Here is a 20,198-nt window from a genome sequence, read left to right as displayed (position 1 = left end):
CTAGCATTTGCGCTGTGTGAGCCTCCCACCTGAGTGGGTGTCAGAAGATGAATATAAGAGCAGGAGGGCCAGAGCGGAGGGGTTGAGCATCCTCTGCTTGGACCGAATGTGTTCGACTGGCCACCCAGGGGCCCCACAGAGCTGGGACAATGCATGCCCCTGACTGCAACATCCTGCTGTGTGATTTCACATGGGGCTCCCCCTGTGGGAGCTGAGCTTGTGTGGGCAGCGGTCCCCACCCACTGGTGGGGCTGCTGGAGCTCTCTGCCTAGCCTTCTGTCCATTTCTGCCACAAGGAACCCGGATTGCAACTGCCTACAAGCAACAACATTGCCGTCAGGCCTGCCTACAAACTGCCCCAGACAAACTCGCCAGTTACATTTGATCTATTTTCTGATTGCTCAAGTCTGCTGAACTCGATCTATGACTTCTTGACATGGCTGATACCTTTCTTATACAAATATCATCAAAAAGAGCGTTTTCAGGCTATTCCGTGAGGGTGAAAGGTCACACATCCACAGTATATATACATGGACACATTATGCCAGAAATTTGTCACATAATTTTGTCATTTCCGCCTGTTATATGAGTGCTTGTTGTTTAAGTGGGTGTGCTCTTTGTGGAAAACATATCTCTAAATGGTATATCCCACACTTTTCTGATCATTATATTGCCATATTTTCATCAGCGTAAGCAGAACATAATTTTCATTCATTCACTAACCACTTTAATACACATTGTATTAGGTAACATACTAGATATAATATGTTCAAATAAAAATAACACAAGACCTCAATTCCCAGCATACTGTGGGGTGTCTCTGTGACCTGGGAAGGCTGTCTGTTGTCTAAAGAGCTGCTGCCATAATGAGCCAGTGCAAGTGAGCAAGCAATGACGTCTGTGTTAACAATTGGCAGATCTAGACTTACTAATTTCCTGATTCACTCTTTTAATTCTTAGACAGCAACACATCAATAAAATCATTTTGTGCATTATAATAACTAATTAAAAGCGTATGAAATGAATAATTCTTACAAGTAGAGAGGAGCCATATCTTATTTATTAGGTGAGTATTATAAGGAGCAAGAGAACTAATTTAGTAAAAAAAATGTCACTTTACAGAAAATGAGTTTAAAACTGGACTATTTTCAGTTTCCTTTAGAAACAAATTTGGAAATGGTGAATTAATCATTTTTATCTTGTGCACAATTCTGGTCTATATTCGCTGTTATTTATCACTGTGTTCTTTCTTGTTCTCCTTTTTCTTTAATAATTAAGTAAAAATGAAATAGTAGTGTATGTTGTAGGAATTGTCAAAAATAGAAAGATGAAAAACCTCACTGCCTTCTAGCTGATGCTGGCTCACAGTGACCTTGCAGGGCAGGGTAGAAACGCCCCTGTGAGCTTCCAAAACTGGAACTCTTTACAGGATTAGAATCCCACCCCCCACTCCACCCCCTTTCTCGAAGAGCTGGTGGGTTTGAACTGCTGGTCTTGTAGTTAGCAACTCAGTCCATAACCACTGCACCACCAGGCTTCCTACTGTTGTTAGTTGCTGTCAAGTTGAATCTGACTCTTTGCAAGTCTGTGAGCGAGCAACCAAAAACAAAGCAAAAAAAACAAAACCCCCAATTTACTGCCTTCAAGTTGATGCTGACTCAATGACCCTATAGGATGGTAGTACTGCCCCTATGGGTTCCCAAGACTGTAATTTTATGGAAGTACAAAGCCTGATCTTTTCCCCACAGAGTAGCTGGTAATTTCAAACTGCTGACCTTTTGATTAGCAGCCTACCACAGGACCACTATGCCACAACAGAGTGAAACGTTGCCTAGTCTTACCCCACTTCCACAGTTGTTGGTATGTTTCAGCCCAAGGTTGCAGCGACTGCCAATCCATTTGTATGAGGGCCTCCCTCATTTGCTGCCCTTCCACTTTACCAAGCATGATGTCCTTTTCCAGAGACTAATCCCTCCTGATACCATGTTGAAAGTACTTGAGACAGAGTCTCACCACCCTCACTTCTAAGTCTGGCTGTACTTCTCCCAACATAAATGCAAGTTCCTACTTCTGGCAGTCAATAGTATGTACACTAAACTTGGCCACACCATAAGTCAAAGGCATTCATTTTTTAGTCTACTTTAATTCATTGTCCAATTCTCACATGCTTATGAAGCAATTGAAAATCACCGGATCAGGCATATTTTAGTCCTTGGGGGTAAATTCTTGCTTTTTTAGCAAAGAGATCTTTTACAACAGTTTTGCTGAGTGTAAATACATTGCTTAATTTTTTCACTGCTGCTTACATGTTGATGCTCATGGACTCAAGGAAGGTGAAATCCCCTCTCTATCATGCTTGGTTGCAATCCATATTAAAGGTATAGTCTGTGACCTTCATCAATAAGTGCTTCAAGTCTTCATCACTTTCTGCAGGTCAAGTATCATTTGAATATCATGACAAGTTATTGATGGGCCTTCCTCCACTCTTGATGCTGCATTCTTTTTGTAGTCTAGCTTCTTGGATGATTTGCTCAGCATACAGGTTGAATAAGTATAGCGAAAAGATACAGCCCCGACACACACCTTTCCTGATTAGTCAAGATCCATGTAGTCAAATGTCTTTGAGTCATCAAGGATCATCTGACATCAGAAATGTCATTCTCCCCTTTTTTCCATGTCCTCTTCTTGAATTCTAGCAGTTTCCTGTCGATGTATTGCTGTAACTTTTTAAATCATCTTCAACAAAATTTTACTTGCATGTGGTACTGATGATACTGTAGTATCATAGACATATTAATATAACCAACTCCAGAAGAAATATAACTAGCATTTAAAGAAAGATTAAACTACATTTTACGCATAAGAATGGAAACACGGCTCAAAATAGTAAAAGTAGCCGAGAATGAGAAAGTACTGCATATTAGAAATATTACAAAGTGCCTCTGTCAAGTTGCTGAGTGCCCTCCATGTTACTAAAGTCCCGTAGTTACTTAATATGTTCTCAGAGGACTTTACATGTAGTAACATTTGACACAGTGGATTAATTGCTCTGTACAGAACACTTTCTTCACGTAGAGTCCATGCTTTGTATTTCCCCCCTCTCACTGGGCTAACTCTGTTGGTTTTAGCACTGCTTCCCTTCTCCTTAGCCTTTGAATGTCGAGTTGCGTCAGAATGCCATCTTTAAACTTCTCCCCTTTTCAGTGTATATCAGTCCATGCCATTTTGAATATCATCTATACACTGATAGCTTCCAAGTTTTTGCTATCATCTCAAGAGTTTTCCAGTTAATTCCAGATTCATATTTAACATTTTCTCTTCAATGCCAAATAGACAATTCAAACTTAACACATCTAAAACAGATCTCAAGAATTTCTCTCCAAACCTGATTCTAGTTCTTCCCATTCTTCACTTCTCTCTGCTGCTGCTTTCTTTTGGCTGCCAATGCTAACTCTACTTTCCCACTTGCTTATGCTGTAAAATTTGGACAGATGACAATGTATTTAAACATAAGCCTGCATAAACAAGTATGCCATATAGATTGACTAACAAACATGTTGTCTCTAGAGGCTCCTGGGAAACAATGTGTCTTTCTTAAAGCAGTCGTTGCTCCATGGTGGGACAGTGGTTCGGTACTCAGCCACTCACTGAAAGGTGGATCCCACCAGGTACTCCTAGGGAGAGAGATGCAGCTCCATAAAGATTTGTGACCTTGGAAATTTATGGGGTAGTTTTATGTTCCAGAATTGCTGTGACTTGGAATCCACGTGACAGCAGTGGGTTTGGGCTTGGAATAGTTCAGCTGTCATCAATTAGGTGTTTATGGATACTTTATATGACACAGCTCCCTCAAGTTACAAGAACAGACTGGATCGAGTGATCTGTGGTCAAAGCACAACATACACAGTTAATATCATTTGCCACAGTATCATCTTCTAATAAATTTGAGTTAGTGATAAACAGTTATCAATAGAAAAGTACCTGCAGTTCCCAAATTAAGAGCATCTATCTGATTTGTCCTTTAACATCACATGAACTTGCCTTTGCGTTGAATCCATTCAATCAATCCCTAAAAGCAAACCAAACCTACTGGTTTTGAGTCAAACTTTCATAGTCAACATCATTTGTCACATGTGCTACTTTTAATCATTGAAGTGTTTGAGGCATTTCTTGAACTAAAGTAAGGCTAAAGAAGAACCATGCACCTGTTTTAACTTATCTGCAAGTAGCCTTAAAAGGCACATGCAGCAAAAGATCTTGTTCATAACCCAGAGACTGCCTTTATATTAAAACACAAAACAAAAAAAAACCCCACCATCAACAAGAAAAATAACAAACTGCACTCACTGCTGTACACTCGATTCTGACCATAGCCTATACAAGGTGTCTGGGTCTATAAACCTTTATGAAAGCAGATAACCTCGTCTTTCACTCCTGTAACTGCTGGGGTTTTGAAGTACTGACCTTGTTTTTAGCAATCCATGTGTACCCTAGAGCACCACCAGCCCTATAGAAAAGCTTATCAAATTTTCAACAACATAGGTTTCAAATTCTTAAAAAATAAATGGATTAATTTCAAAATAGAAGATCATTTTGTATTTTTACATGGAAAATTATTTTTTCTGATATAGAATAGATTAAATTATCTGAATGGCTCCTTGACTGTATAAATATATCATTATTTGTACACATTGATTGTGATGAGCTATTACACATTTTTAAAATGAAGTTGGCTTTTTAGGGTTAGCTTCTATTTGTAACGATGCCTGGGCCAAAAGAGCTCTAATATGCCATGGACAAAGCAAACAGTCTGGCGGACGCCCAGTCTGCTTAGGTACTCCAGTCTGCATTTCTCCCAGTGCATATATCAATAAGTTATCAACAGCCTTACGGATTAGTGTATATATTTATGTCGAGGTTCTGTAAATCTGTATTCCAAATGGTCATTTTTTACAGTGTATTTTGAGTGTTCAGACTTGACTTGTCAATGAGATTGGATTTTCCTAAGCTGGGATAGGGCTAGCAAGTAATTTGTACTAGGTAGAGCTTGCAGTGGTATCTGTTTTGTCATTTCTGTTTTGTGCTTTTACTTTTAACATTTTGCCTAATTAATTGTTCCTTTGTAGACACCTTCTGCTTCCGATCCATTGTGTGAGTAAAAACGAAGGTACAGCCATCATTCCACTGGAGTGGGCACACAAAAACTGCCATTGATGTCACTGTACACTGACAAAGAGCCAGCAGGTAAAGGATGTGTTATTGTCAAGTCCTCTGATGAAGAATTTTTATTTTTTCTCCCACTACCTTGAGTACCATACCCGACTTGTAACCAGTTTTGATTTATGTAGTGAAAGTCATAAAGCTTGATTTCTACTTCTTGATTTGAAATAAATATAAATAAAAGTTCTAATATTTTCTGTGCGCATCCCCTGCATTTTCCACTTTGGAGATTATTGCTTAGGAAGAAGCGCTAGAGCATTTGTGAGTTCTAGAGTCATGTTACTGGACTAGTTATTTAAACCCTTAATTTTAACCTTACTTTTTAAAATCTTTAAAATAGGATACATTAGCTATCATGTGGAATCACTGAACGGATAGTCTAACACTTGATGTTGAACATATAGACATGCTTGCTTTTCCTTTTTATTTAGAAACTATCGTTTATTTCTTATTCTAATGCAGCAAAGCAAAGCATATCCAGTTCCATATATTAACTATATCATATGCTATGTCAAAAATATTTTGTTTCGTTCCTGCATAGAATAAGCGAGGATTTGAAGAGCTGATGAAAACATGTCTTTATTGTTTAATTTTATTTCTATGAATTTTTAAAAGCCCCCTGTATACCATGTCTAATTGCATAAACAGACCTTATAATATACATATTATATTATATACCATAAATATAAACTCTTACCTTAAAAAATACAACCTTAAAGAGATATATTCCATGTTGATAATATATAACTCTCGTTACATAGTATTTCAGGTGTACTTTTCAAGTATGTAAATAAGAATAATGTTTTACAACTTAAAATATTATTTTGACATTCAGCAGCAGATGATTTGGTAAGTAATCACATGTATTGAAGCAATTGTTTTTCCTATTGGTTATCAGAATTAGGTTATTTCTTTTTTTTAAATTAGGGGTTCATACAACTCTTAGGGTTATTTCTATACCTCATTTATTTTTAATTAAAATTTTTTTTCAGCAATGGATCAAGAATCCAACAAGGCTGCCTGGCCCAAACCAGCAGGAGGGTACCAGACAATTACAGGCCGGAGATATGGAAGAAGGCATGCGTATGTCAGTTTTAAACCATGTATGACCAGGCATGAAAGAAGTTTAGGCCGGGCTGGTGATGACTATGAAGTGTTGGAGCTAGATGATGTTCCAAAGGAAAATTCCTCAGGTATGTAACATGTAATGATTTATGAGCTGTTTGTAGGTTATTAATAACAGCACAGAGTGTAATCATATAAGGATTCCTGTTGTAATGTTTGATTTTATGAGTAGGTTTTGTGTGTGTATAAGTGTAAAGCATGATCTTTCATATCACATTTAAGAAAAAAATTTAAGTATATTATTATGCATTTATATATAGAAGAAATTAAAAATGGCCAGTCATTAAAATATAACTATACTGTCATGCAGTGATTATATTATCATATCCTTCAACAAGAATAAATCTTTATTATTCAACCAAAAGTTTTTTATGGGAACTAAATATTTTCTATGCTTATTATATTTAAATAGCTTTTGTTTTGTTTTAATTTTACCTCTAAATAATCTAGTTTGACTAGTTTGGTGTATTGTTTCTTATTTTGTAACAATAAACATGAAGTACAGCTTATTCCATTAAAATATATTTGTTATTTAGTGGTTTGAAAAGTATTTTTCAGATACAATTGTCTATTTTGGGACTGGTATGCCTTTTTTTTCCTCCTGAGAAAACTTAGTATTTGTTATTTTTACTGCCATTTATGTACAGGAATCTGAATACACTTGTCCTTTTGGGGATTCGTTCCAAGGTCTCCCTTGAATGCAAAATGCTTCACAGGCTTTGTAAACGACGTGGTATTTGCCTGTAGCTTAGGCATATCTTCCCTGGTTTGTTAGGTGCCATTGAGCAAGTTCTGACTCATAGCAAACCCTGTGTACAACATAACAAAACCCTGCTTGGTCGCCCACTGTCCACACAATCATTCTTGTGTTTGAACACACTGAATCATCTATCTCATGAAGAACTTCCTCACTTTTTGTTGACCTTCTACCAAATAGGATATCCTTTTCCGTGGATGGATCTTCCTGAACTTCTTCCAAGATAGGTTTTAAGTTCTTCTGGCAATCTGTGGTATATTCAATAGTCCTTGCCACAGTGTCATTCAAAGGTATCAATTCTTCTGTCTTCCTTATTCACTTTCCAGATTACTTCTATTTAATACAGCTACTTGGCTTTGAGGGATGCTTTCACCAGTGAATTGCTGCCCCCCGTCCCAGCATTTCTCATCTGCTGTTGGTTGAATCTGCAAATGTACAATCTGTACATGTGGATAGGAAGGCTGACTGTACTAGCTTAGGCCATTTGTTAAAGAAAAAGCCTTTTGACAATAGGATGTAAACTTTGGAACTAACGTAAGCACGGTAGTGTCCTATTTCTCTTAGCTGTTTAACCTATTTGAGATAGTTTATTGAGAAGCCTGTCTAACACATTATTGTTTTTATTTCTGTCAGGAGTACTTGAAGTTGAGTTTGAAGATCACTGATAGGGCAAACTGGTTGCCCCATGACTCTACTCAATGCCCCTCATTGGACAGCTTTTCAGGGTCATCTGCCTTCCTCGTCTTTTGCAGATAGTTTTAGGTATTAGGATTTAAGTGGAAAACCTTTTGCAAAAGAAATGTGAAGGAGAGGATATTGAGAGGCTATATATATATAAATGGCATATGAAGTCATAGAAGGACCGATCTGCTCTCCCAGTTGAGGAGCATATATATCCGTGTCAGAGAAATTTATTTATATTTTCAACAACAGGCATATCTCTGAGCAGGGTTGCAGAACACAGCTGTAATGCAAATGAAGCGAGTCATAGGAATTCTTTGGTTTCCAATTGCATATCAAAGTTATGTTTATACTGTGTTGTAATCTCTTCGGTGTGCAGTGGCATTATGAAAAGTTTTGAAATATTGTGAGAGTTGCAGAATGTGACACAGAGACATCAAGTGAGCACCTGGTGCTGGACAAATAGCACAGACAGAATTACTCAAAGCAGGGTGCCGCAGCCTTCAGCTGGTAAACCACAACCTCTGCAAAACACAGTAAAGCGCAGTAAAATGAGTGATGCCTGTAGGTCATGACAGTTCTACATTTCTGTTAAATGGTTGTTAGGAAATACAATTTTTACTAACCTAAGCCCTTCAAATGTGTTTTATTTTGTTCTCTGTGAAGGTTCCAGTCCGTTGGATCAAGTTCATTCTTCTTTATCCAATGAACCTTTATGCAAAAACAGTGACACAGAAATCCCCGCTCGCGGTACAACATTGAATCAAAGCGTTCAGAGCAGGCCTTCCTTTGCTGCAGCACGACGTAGTGAGGAAGATGGGGGAGCCGTAGGAAGCAGTATAGATCTTCATAATCACTTTGAGGGGGAATATGTTACAGGAGCTTACAATGCTTCAGGTGTCCAAAATGGAAATGCAGTGGTTCATACGGACTCCGATGATCCAAATGCCAAACTTGGAGAAGATAATGACCGTCTTCAGCTTTCTACAGAAGATGTGGAAGGTGGTGGATATCAGGAAGCTCTGGGTGATACAGTGTTCGAATTGGAAAATGGGAGAGTGGAGGCATACACAGGTATTTCACCACCAGTTACCTCTCTCAACTGCGAAATCAAAAAAGTGTTTGAAGAGTTAGATTCAGCCCCTGTCGTGGAAAATTCTGCTGGTGATGCTGAGTTTCTCCATCAAAGTGACCAGGAATTACAGAGCTCTTCTTCTGATAAAGTTGTTAGAAAGAAGCCACAAAATAATGCTAGCCAGGAGAGGCAGAGAGCAAATACAGCTGAAGATTCTGCCTGGGTTTCAGGGCACATTTGTAGTGAACAAATCACTAGTGGAAGGGAAAACAACCAGGAAAGATCCCCTGAGCAGGTAGTGAGACCCAAAGTTAGAAAACTGGTAAGTTCCAGCCAGGTGGACAAAGAAGCCAGTGTTAGTAGGCATGAGGCTAAACAAAGAAGTGCTCAGAAGTGGAAGGAGGCTTTGGAAGTTGTGGAAGTTGGGGAGAATGGCTCCGAGGACCTGTTAATCAAATGTGAAGAGTATGACGGAGAACATGACTGTATGTTCTTGGATCCGCCTTTCGGCGGAATGATACAAATAGAACCAGAACCTGATGAGTTGTTACCAATAAACGGAGCCACGGCGGGAAGGCAAGAAGCTGTGGATAACACCTTTTGGAATGGCTGTGGAAATTATTACCAACTGTACGACAAAGATGAAGAGAGGTAAGTTCTCAGCTATCACTTTGTCTAATTGTCCAGAGCAGTGGCGCTCAGCCTTCCTAAGGCCGCCACCCTTTCATGCAGTTCCTCATGGTGTGGTGATCCCCAGCCATAACATTATTTTCATCACTACTTCTTAACTGTAATTTTGCTGCAGTTATAAATTGGGCGACCCCTGTGAAAGGGTAGTTCGACCCCAAAGGGGTCGCGACCCACTGGTTGAGAACTGCTGTCTAGAGAATAATGTGTGATCTATCAGGTTCCACAGTATTTGGTAGGTGTTCTATCTGGTGTGGTCAGGGAATTAGATATTTTCACTTAACCAATATCGACCATCTAATAACAGCAACTATCCATGCACACTGCTGGTTAGAATTGTTCATAAGTTTTTTTTTCCTTTGGAGTTACTAGAGATTACATACTCAAATCATTTTTATTATAATAAGAGAGATGATCATTATTTCCATTTATGGCATGGCAATTAATAAAATGCAATTTTTATTGCACTTTAAAATTTTATTGGAAGAAAATCCTAAACTAAGAACATAGAAAATTTTTATTGGTAATGGTTTATTAACTTTGCCCATAATAATATCATCCGTTCCTCAATATACTTATTCTTTCTGTTGCTCTTTTCTTTCACTGTTTTTTTTCTGCTTTAACTTCTCAGTTTCCATTACCCACATTTTCCAAAGTCCCAACTTTTCACATATCCTTTACAATTAGTTTTTCTGATTGTGCTGTTGGTGAAGGTTTACCGATCCTATGGTTGTTCCTTGCATGGTCCGTGCGCACTTTGTTTTGTGAGGTTGGCGGTCTTTTCAGTGTAACTGCACTCCTCCATTTCCTCTGCCTTCCAGATTTTATCCCCTGTGCTTTCCTGCAAAATCTTTGGTTAGGGTTGAGAACTTTTCATTACTTTGCCCCCTCCAGGCTCCACAAATACAGATATAGAAATATCTTGTCAAACCTTTATATATATGTGTGTGTGTGTGTGAGTGTAGTCTAATTTGGCTTCCTGCCCCTGTCCAGCTTGTGTGTTTACATGTATGTAGTCATAGATCAGTATTGTTACTGTGACTGCAGTGTTGTGTGTTGTTGTAGCACCTGCCTTTCTTGCTCCTCGCAGTGGTTTCCTTTGTCCTGATTGTTTTGCGCTGTCTTCTCCCTTATTGTATAAGGCCTTTCCCTTGACTCAATGCACTATGTCCCTGCATTCCAATGAGTGGTTTCACCTTTTTTCCCCTGCCTCTGGCAACCATGAAAGAATGTTGCTTTTAGTGTGTAAACTTTTGATTTTTTTTATGATGGCAGCCTCATACAATATTTTCCCTTTATGGTTTACTAATTTCACTTTGCATGTCCTTAGGTTCATCTGTGTTTGTGAGGCTCCTGATTTTTTTTTTGTGAACATTGTGTGGGATTCCATTTGTTTCTCCAATTACTTATTGGTGGGCACTTGTTGTTTCCCTGCTTTTGCTAATGTGAATAATACTGTAGTGAACATATGTGGGCATATATTTGTTTTTGCTATTTCTCATATTTCTGTAGTGGGGTTGCTCGATCATGCAACATTTCATATTTTTTAAGTACGTACCATACTGTTTCCACACCAGTTGCATCATTTTGCAGTCGTACCAGCAGTGTATGACGGTTTCTAGTCTGTCCACACCCTGGGCTGTTTGTGGTGGGTTAGGTGCTACTTCATTTTTGCTTTGGTTTGCATCTCTAAAGGCTAATGAGATGGAATGGTAGAGTGGCTGCAACAATGGGCTCAAACATAACAGTCCTTGTGAGGATGGCACAGGACTGGGCAATGCTTTGTTCTGTTGTACAGAGCACTGCTTTCAGGTGGAAGCAGGACCTCACAGCAATAATGGTTAATGGGAGCCTGGTGGTTTAGTGAGCTTTCCGAATCACAAGATCAACGGTTGAATCCACCAGCTAGTGTTTCAAGTCCTGTTCTCTTTCAGCAAGCAAAGTGGTGTCATCTGCGTAGAGAAGATTGTTAGTAAGACTTCCTCCCCTCCTGATGTGACATTCTTCTTCATATAAGCCAGCTGATTATTTGCTCAGCATACACATTGGATCAGTGCAGTGAGAGAATACAACCTTGTTGCACACCTTTCCTGTTTGTAAACCATGCAGTATTTCCTTGTTCTGTTTGCACATCCGACTCGTGACCCATGTGTAAGTTCCTTATGAGCATGAGGAAGTGTTCTGGAATTCCCGTTCTTCTCAAGGTTATCCATAATTTCGACCCATGCAACTGAATGCTTTGATATAGTCAATAAAGCACAAGTAAACCTCTTTCTGATATTCTCTGCTTTCATTCAAGATCGATCTGATATCCACAGTGATATCCCTTGTTCCATATACTCTTCTGAAACTCTGGAAGTTCCTTGCCAATGTGCTACCGCAGCTGTTATTGAATGTTCTTCAGCAAAAGTTGACTTCTATGTGATATCAAAGACATTGTTTTCTAATTTGAGCATTTTGTTGGGTCACCTTTCTTTGTAGTGGGTCAAATAAGGATCTTTAACAGTCCGTTGGCCAAGTAGCTGCCTTCCAAATGTCTTGGCCTTTGCTGAGTAAGGGCTTCCAGTGCTTCATCAACTTTTCAAAACATTTCAATTGATGTCTCATCAAGTCCTTGGACCTTTCAGGTCCGGTTGAATTTCTTCCTTCAGCACCATCGGTTCTTACTCATATGCCATTTCCTGAAATGATTGAATGTTGACTAATTCTTTTTGATACAGTGACTCTGTGTTCTTTCCATTGTCTTTTGATGTTGCCTGATTCATTCAATATTTTGTTCATAGAATCTTTCAATAATGCAATTCAAGGAATAATGCAACTCAAGACTTGAATTTTTTGAATTGTTCATTGGCTTATTTTTAAAAATCATTTTATTAGGAGCTCTCACAGAAATTATAACAATCCATAATTCAGTTAGATCAAGCATCATTATTACAATTGTTGCCACCATCATTTTCAAAACATTTTCTTTTTGACTCTTTGATATCAGCTCCGCTCGATCCCCTGCTCCCCACTCTACCACCCCCATGAGCCCTTAATATATATTATTATTGTTTTTTGCTATAGGTTTGAATTTTTATTGAGTTCTTTCAATTTAAGATATGCTGAATGTGTTCTTACTGTTTGGTTTTCTAATTCTAGGTCTTTGCACATTTTATTATTATATTTGGCATCTTCTCAAAAGCCGGAAATTTTCTATTCAGCTCTTTGACATCATCAATTCTTCAGTTTGCTTTAGCTACTCTATAATTAAGATTTTGATTTTTTTTCCTGTCTTTTTAATGTCCTTTGCTTTCTTCATGAACTATGTTCTTGATATCCCATAGCTCATCAGGTCTTCTGTTAGTAGTGCCAAACGTGTCAAATATGTTCTCGAGGTGTTCTTTAAATTCAAGTGGGATAGACCCAAAGTTGTACTCCAGTTTCTGCAAATGGATATCCAGTTTTACAAGCATCATTTGTTAAAGAGTCTCTCTTGACCCCTGTAAATAGACTTTGGTCCTTTGTCAATGATCAACTTCCATAGATGAAATTATTGCTGGGTTCTCAATTCTGTTCCATTGGTTTATGTACCTGGACCAATACCAGGCAACTTTGAGTACTTGATTACACAGTGGATCAGGGAGTGTGAGTGAGGTTTCTTACCTATTCCTTTTCTTCGGGAATGCTTCCCACATCTGGAGCCTCTTTTCATATTACAGTTGATGATTCGTTTTCCCATTTCATTAGAGAGTGTTGAAACTTGGGTTGGAAATGTTTTATACGTGTAGATCACTTTGAGTGAGATTGACATAATATATATGTCTCTTACTGTCTTTTTCAACTTTCAGGGTAAAGTTCGCTGAGAAATATTACCTGACTTATTTCTCGGTTTTTGTTTTTCTGGTTCAGACCACAGTCTTCTTATCCCAGATACGCATTGTTCAAAAAGTAGAAACTTTGAGAAACAAAGCCGGAACTGATGTTACTTAATGACAAACTGAACTATAAGGAAGTTACTATTTCAACCATGCATAAGTTTTGCACGATATAGGAATGTATTTGTTAACTGGGTGCTGGCCTAGAACCCATTGGAAGTTTTTCAGTAATATTTTTAATCTAGCAGGGGAAATCTAAATTTTAAAAACACATCTGCCCTAAAGCTTCTTGATTGTATTATGAACTCTGTACTCTATCTGTTAAAAAACAAAACAGAACACCACCAAAAAATCTGTAAGAACTCTGGGTTTTATATAACTCTTCTTTTTGATTTATATGTTTTTTTACCTAGCTCCCACAAAATACAGATTATTTCTTTTTTTTTTAATTATTTACTTTGTGGACACCTTTTCCATTGTGGGCACACTAATAAAGCCTCTTTCTTTTGACCTTTTTACAGTCACTTCTAATGTCATGTAATGAAGTCAATGGGTTCCCCAAGAGGAAGGTTCTTAGCTTAGAGCTTTTTAAACTGCTATTTTTCCATTAGCACAAGTGTTTTCTGTATCTTAAAATGACTCTGTACTTAGATTGGCAATATTATATATGTAGATTTGTAATTTTTAAAAAGTGATGTCAGTGATAGATTTTTTTTTCAGAAAAAGACATATATATTGATAAATAGCTTATAGTTAATAGAAATTTTTTACTTTTCAGCTTGTCAGTTAATATGCTGATTTACAGAGCCTTGTAATTGGGTAGACTAGATGATGGAACCTAATTTTGAAGCTTTTTGTTAAGACAGACACATTACATTGTTGGAAAAACTTATGATCTTTAAAATTTTATTACTGAATAAGTTCTGAAGACCAACAGTTCCACCTAGGATTTATTAATTACTTGCATGTGTAACTTTAAGATATATTTTAGAACAGCGGTTCGCAATCTGTGGGTCGCGACCCCTTTGGGGGTCAAGCAACTTTCACAGGGGTCGCCTGATTCAGAGCAGTAGCAAAATTACAGTTATGAAGTAGCAACGAAAATAATTTTATTGTTGGGGGGGGGGGGGATCACCACAACATGAGGAACTGTATGAAAGGGTTGCGACATGAGGAAGGTTGAGAACCACTGCTTTAGAACCTTGTTACAATAATCTGTCAATTTTTAGGTGTAAATGTGTTTTGTGCTTGTGTTTCTAGATGTACTTTCTTCCAGAGTGTCTTTGAGTATAGTGCCAGCTGAAGGTTGAAATTTAATAATTGCACACTCTTATTAAGTTTCATTTTGCCATTTGTTCATCTACTTAATGTTTCTCTGAAGCCCTGCTCTATTTTGATGTTGGCAGATTGGAGCAATGGTGAAGACAGTGACTGCCATTAAGTATCTTGAGAAGGCAATTATAAATAGTTTCTGCCCAATTTGCATCTGTGAGAACTTCTAAAGCTTTTTCTCTGCTTTATAAAATTTAATGGTAATATACTTGAAAAGTGTTCTTGCCATGTTTGTATTGTATTAACTACAAATAGAATTTAGAAAGAACATACCTAAAAATCCCTGTAACATTTTAAATACAGGCCTTGTGATCAGTTTTTTGAACAGTGGTTTTATGTTTTTTGTAAGAAGGAGAGTATTTTCTTAAATGCATGACCCCCTTCTTATTTGACAAGTTCTTCAGTGATGACTTGATCCCGTTGGAAACGTTACACTCTATGGAATCAGCAGTGCAGCTGGTGCGTTGCTCTACGCGGTGTGACAGGAACTGAACACCGCCTCATTAAATTAGAACTGCGAGGGGAATTTTAATAGGCAGCATATAATTATCAGACTTGGAATTAGACCAGAGAGCTAAGGTTCACACCCTGCTCTTTTGAAATATACCCTGAGAACTTTAATAACTGTTCGAGGACAAGCTATGAGTCTGGAAAGACCTTACAGCAGAGCCTGCACATTTTCACTTTGGCCTCACTGTTCTAAAGAGAGGCATGCCACCTTCTGACTGGTTCTTTAAGAGTTGCTCTGTCCTTCAAACTTGACTTTGCTTTCAAAAGATTAAAAACAAAATTTGTTTAAGAGTAACTTTAAAAAAAATCATTTTATTAGGGGGCTCATACAGCTCTTATATCAATCCATACAAATATCCATTGTGTCAAGCACATTTGTGCATTTGTTGCCATCATTTTCAAAACAGTTTCTTTCTACTTGAGCTCATGGTATCAGCTCCTCATTATTTTCCTCCCTTCCCCACCCTCCCTCACTCATGAACCCTTGATAATTTATAAATTATTATTTTGTTCATGTCTTACACCAACCGCTGTCTCCCTTCACCCACTTTTCTGTTGTCCCTCCCCCTGGGGGAGGGGGATTATATGTGGATCCTTGTGATTTGTTCCCCCTCTCTCCCCTACCTTTCCCTTCCCCTCCTGGTATCACTACTTGCATTGTTCTTCCTGAGGGTGTATCTGTCCTGGATTCCCTGTGTTGTGAGCTCTTAAATCTGTACCAGTGTACGTGCTCTGGTCCAGCTGGGTTTGTGAGGTAGAATTGGGATCGTGATAGTGGGGTAGGAGTGGGGGGAAGCATTAAAGACCTAGAGAAAGTTGTGTGTTTCATTGGTGCTACACTGCACCCTGACTGACTTGTCTCTTCCTTGTGACCCTTCTGTAAGGGGATGTCCAATTGTCTACAGATGGGCTTTGGGTCTCCACTCCGCCCTCCCCCTCATTCACATCAGTAGGATTTTTGTTTTGGGTCTTTGATGCCTGTTACCTGGTCCCATCGGCACCTCATGATCATAAAGTACCTTATTACTGATATTCTTGGGTGAGTAAAAAGAATGAAAGAATGTTAGTCATTAAGTTGATTTCAATTTGAAGTGTTCACAAAAGATTTCTTGAAATCCTCCTAAGATGTTCTGGAAATACAAATAAATAATAATGGTCCACGTTCCATAGTGCACCAGCCTGGCTGGGAAGACCAACTGCATAGATCATTGGCATGGTGTTCGTTTCCTCTTCTGTATAACTTGGCTGAAAGCTGTTATGAACAAGCTCCTCGGACCTCCTATCACTAGCAAACATCTCTGCACAGCCAACGATCTTTAAAAACATGCTCTAATATTTTAACAAACCCTTTTTGTGTTGTATCTATGTTCATATAGATGTTTAAAAGGATAAATGAATTTGTTCCTGAAGAATGCTAAGAAGTTGACGTGATCATAATGTCTTGATATTAAGGGGAAAGACCAGAAAGTTTTAAAAGGCAGCACAATTCACAAAACATTCATTGCGTTAGCAGACTTAAAAGTCTGAACAACCTCCATTAAAAATATTTTAACTATTGATTAGACATTCTTTTTTACACTGATATTTGGAGGTACTCAATTATATTTTTTTCATGATTTCAGAAAAGTATATATTTGGTTTGTTAATCTTTTGGGATATGATCATATTCTGAGATATTCTTTGTAGTAGGTATATTAAAATTAGCACAAATTAATAGGTATCTGGAATGTTAAAGACTTATCAAACTTAGTAATTAGCATGAAGGACTCTGAATGGCACAGACTTTTAAGCACTCAACTACTACTAAGATTGGCAGTTTGAAACTACTCAAAAGTGCCTCAGAAGTAAGGCCTGGCAATCTGCTTCCAAAGGTTGTACCCTTGCTAGTCCTGTGGAGCAGTTTTACTCTATACACATGGAGTTGCCACAAGTTGGAATCAGGTTGACAGCAATTAACAGAAGCAACAGCAAATTAGCCTTAATAAGTAACTTCTTCTATAATCAATATTTAACTAATCTTAGATTTATTCTCCGTGTTAGATTTAGACACTGATGGATGTCTAGAAATAATGTACTTGATGTTGGTTTATTCTTTGGGTCACAAAATCTTGGACAATATAATCAACATTACCTTATACCCTCGTCCCTCTGATTCCTTAACCCTAGGCAATTGTGAAGATGACACGGGACTGTGCAGTGTTTCATTCTGCTTGTAGGCTCACTATGGGTTGGAGTTGACTCAGTGGCACTTAGCAGCAACAACTGGGTAACACAGTTTGTGCTTTAGTAGCCTAGAGGTTGGTGGTTTGAACCCACCCACCAGTACCATGGAAGAAAATCCTGGTTCTTTGTTTCTGTGCAGATCACAGCCCAGAAAACACAGTCAAACACTTCTGCTCAGTAACCCTGGTCATCAGGAGTTAGAATCCGTTTGACCGCTGTGCATGGGTTTGGTTTTTCTAAAAAGTGTACTGAATGTAGTTTCCTGCCAGTTATCATATCCTTTTATAAAAGTAAGCTAAAATATTATTTTTGATTTTAAAGTAAGAGTGGTGCACAAAAGAGAAACCTGTAAGGAGATTCTTGATCAGTATTATAAATTTGGGACAGGCATTTAAGGTGTACTTTTAGTGACATGTAAATAATACTTCAGCTTTTGATTATATGACTACTTCTTTAAATAGGAAACTGAATACTTATGAGTCTTTATTCACTTTTATCATACGTGTTGATTTGCTAACTAAATGTTCTATTGCATTGTGTTGTGTTCATGGTACTACTAAGGGCTTCCATAAGGATGTGCCAGTGCTGATTTCCATGAATTTGCATCTCCCTCCCTTTTTAACAGGAATCAAAAGCTTTTGTGACAAAAAAAATTAAACAAAAGCGTAAAACTTTTTAAAGTATAACATCTATGAAAATGTATTTGTAGGGACTATGTCATTAGTTAATACATAATTAGAAAGTGGTATGTATAGTTAGGTCAAGTGGGTCATCTATTTCCAGTTAATAGGTAATTTATGATTATCAGATTGCATTCGAAATTTTATTCAAAAATATGTAAAACACACTCAACAAATAAATAAAGATATATAAAACATGAGGAGCTTATATCCAGGCACCATGTGTTACATAAGTCAGTAAAAAGTCAGTTACATAAGTCAGATAAATAGAAATGTCCTTACTTTCTTAATTTAGCATATGCCATATTCATTGGGAAAAGTTAAATTCTGCTGAATCGGTTTTTTTCTGTGTTTTAAAAATAAAATTGACCTCTCCTGAAGGATGTCTGGCATTGGCAGTCTACTGACGGCCATGAGGCCTGTTCACTGTTCTAGTGATGAAATCAACTGCACCTGTAATGATGGCTGCTTTTATTCCTGTTGTTACCCTGCAGTTCAGAATGCAGTGATGGGGAATGGTCTGCTTCTTTGCCTCATCGATTTTCTGGCCCGGAAAAAGATCAGTCCTCAAGTGATGAAAGTTGGGAGACTCTGCCAGGAAAAGATGAGAATGAACCTGAACTGCACAGTGACAGCAGTGGCCCTGAAGAAGAAAACCAAGAACTGTCTCTTCAGGAAGGGTATGTTTAATGAACTTTATTGTTTTTTTTGTCTGTTGTCAAGAATGGTATCTTTATATATGATATTTAAGTATTATGTATGCCATTCATTTGATTTTCAAGCTCTACATAGTAGATCCATTGCCATTAAGTCAGTTCCAACTTACAGTGACACTGCAGAACTGCCTCCGTGCAGCGTCCAAGGCGCTCAGTGTTTCCAGAAGCACGCTGCCGCATTTTTCTCCCACGGAGTGGCTGCTTTGTTCAGGCCACGGATACAAAGTAACTTGGGATGAGTTAGGTGTATAAGAAACTATAGCTGACATTGCCGTTCACGGCAGGGAGAAGGAACTTTCTCAAAAGGGAAATAAATGATTATTTTACAGAACTGGAAGCAGTTACAAGAATTGAAATGTTAATATTCTTATCTAATTGCTCTGAACGATCGTTCCAGAACCATGATAAATATCAGTGATTGATGGTAGACATCACTGTGTTTTTTCAACATCCATGGGAATGTCCCAGTTAGGAGGGGTCAGTCTTTGGTATTACCAATTCAAGTCTACTGCTAATAACTAAAAGCAGCCACGAAAATGTGTAAGGGAATGAGTGTGTCTGTATTCAGCAAAATGTTGTTTTAAAAAACATGCCTCACCTACCTGTCTCCACCACCTTTGTCCGCTGTTGGAAAAATCTGGATTTCGGGTCTTTAAAAGTATTGAGATGAAATAAGACTCTACAGAATAGGTTTCATCTTAGAAAAAAATATCCTATGGTCATACCAATACATGTGTGGTTAGACTTTGTCTAAACTAACATTAAACAAGGCATACTTGTATATTGCCTAGGAAAGCTTGAAGTATTGCTTAACTTTGACACAGTTAAATTTATATGGCAAAATTTATGTCTGAGAAGGATACAAAGTATTAGAAACCTGAAGAGTGAGAAAAGGAATTAGGAAACTAAAGCAAAAGAACCCTTAAAGTTGATCCCCAATAAAGAGAAGAATACAGGAAACAAATATGTTAAAATGATTTTAAAAGTAAGATATAGAGTGAGTTAAATATAAATGGACTAATCTCTGGAAAAGACAAAGTTTATCAGTTGGATTAATAAAAATAGTTAAATGCTATTTACAAAATTCATAATTAGAGTAATAAGTATACCAAAAGATTCAAAGGATAAAAAATGACATTTCAGGCAAATATTGACTGAAAGAAACTGAAACTATTACATTAATACTAGCAAAGTAGGCATAATAGACAAAGTTCATGATTAGGAGGAAAAGGGGATAGAATTCACCAGTAAGTTGTCAAGTGCCGTTGAGTCAGTCCTGACACATGATACTCCTGTCTATGGCAGAACTAAGCACTGGCAGGTGCAGGCCGATAA

At 37.8% G+C, this 20,198-nt stretch overlaps 1 protein-coding gene across 1 annotated transcript in view; it reads left to right on the top strand.

Moving 5' to 3' along the window:
* Positions 1-20,198, top strand: part of PJA2 (praja ring finger ubiquitin ligase 2) — a 74,940-nt gene that overhangs the window by 16,848 nt on the left and 37,894 nt on the right. Inside the window, exons 2-5 of the mRNA XM_075541369.1 lie at positions 5,127-5,244; positions 6,213-6,413; positions 8,450-9,509; positions 18,642-18,827. Coding sequence (XP_075397484.1) covers positions 5,214-5,244; positions 6,213-6,413; positions 8,450-9,509; positions 18,642-18,827 — 1,478 coding nt within the window. The 5' untranslated portion in view covers positions 5,127-5,213. The remainder of the gene's footprint in view (positions 1-5,126; positions 5,245-6,212; positions 6,414-8,449; positions 9,510-18,641; positions 18,828-20,198) is intronic.

This window comes from Tenrec ecaudatus, chromosome 2, assembly GCF_050624435.1.
Source record: "Tenrec ecaudatus isolate mTenEca1 chromosome 2, mTenEca1.hap1, whole genome shotgun sequence".
Lineage (NCBI taxonomy): Eukaryota > Metazoa > Chordata > Mammalia > Afrosoricida > Tenrecidae > Tenrec > Tenrec ecaudatus.
The sequence above is the reverse complement of the archived record's forward strand: the minus strand, read 5'-3'. Positions and strand labels throughout refer to the sequence as shown.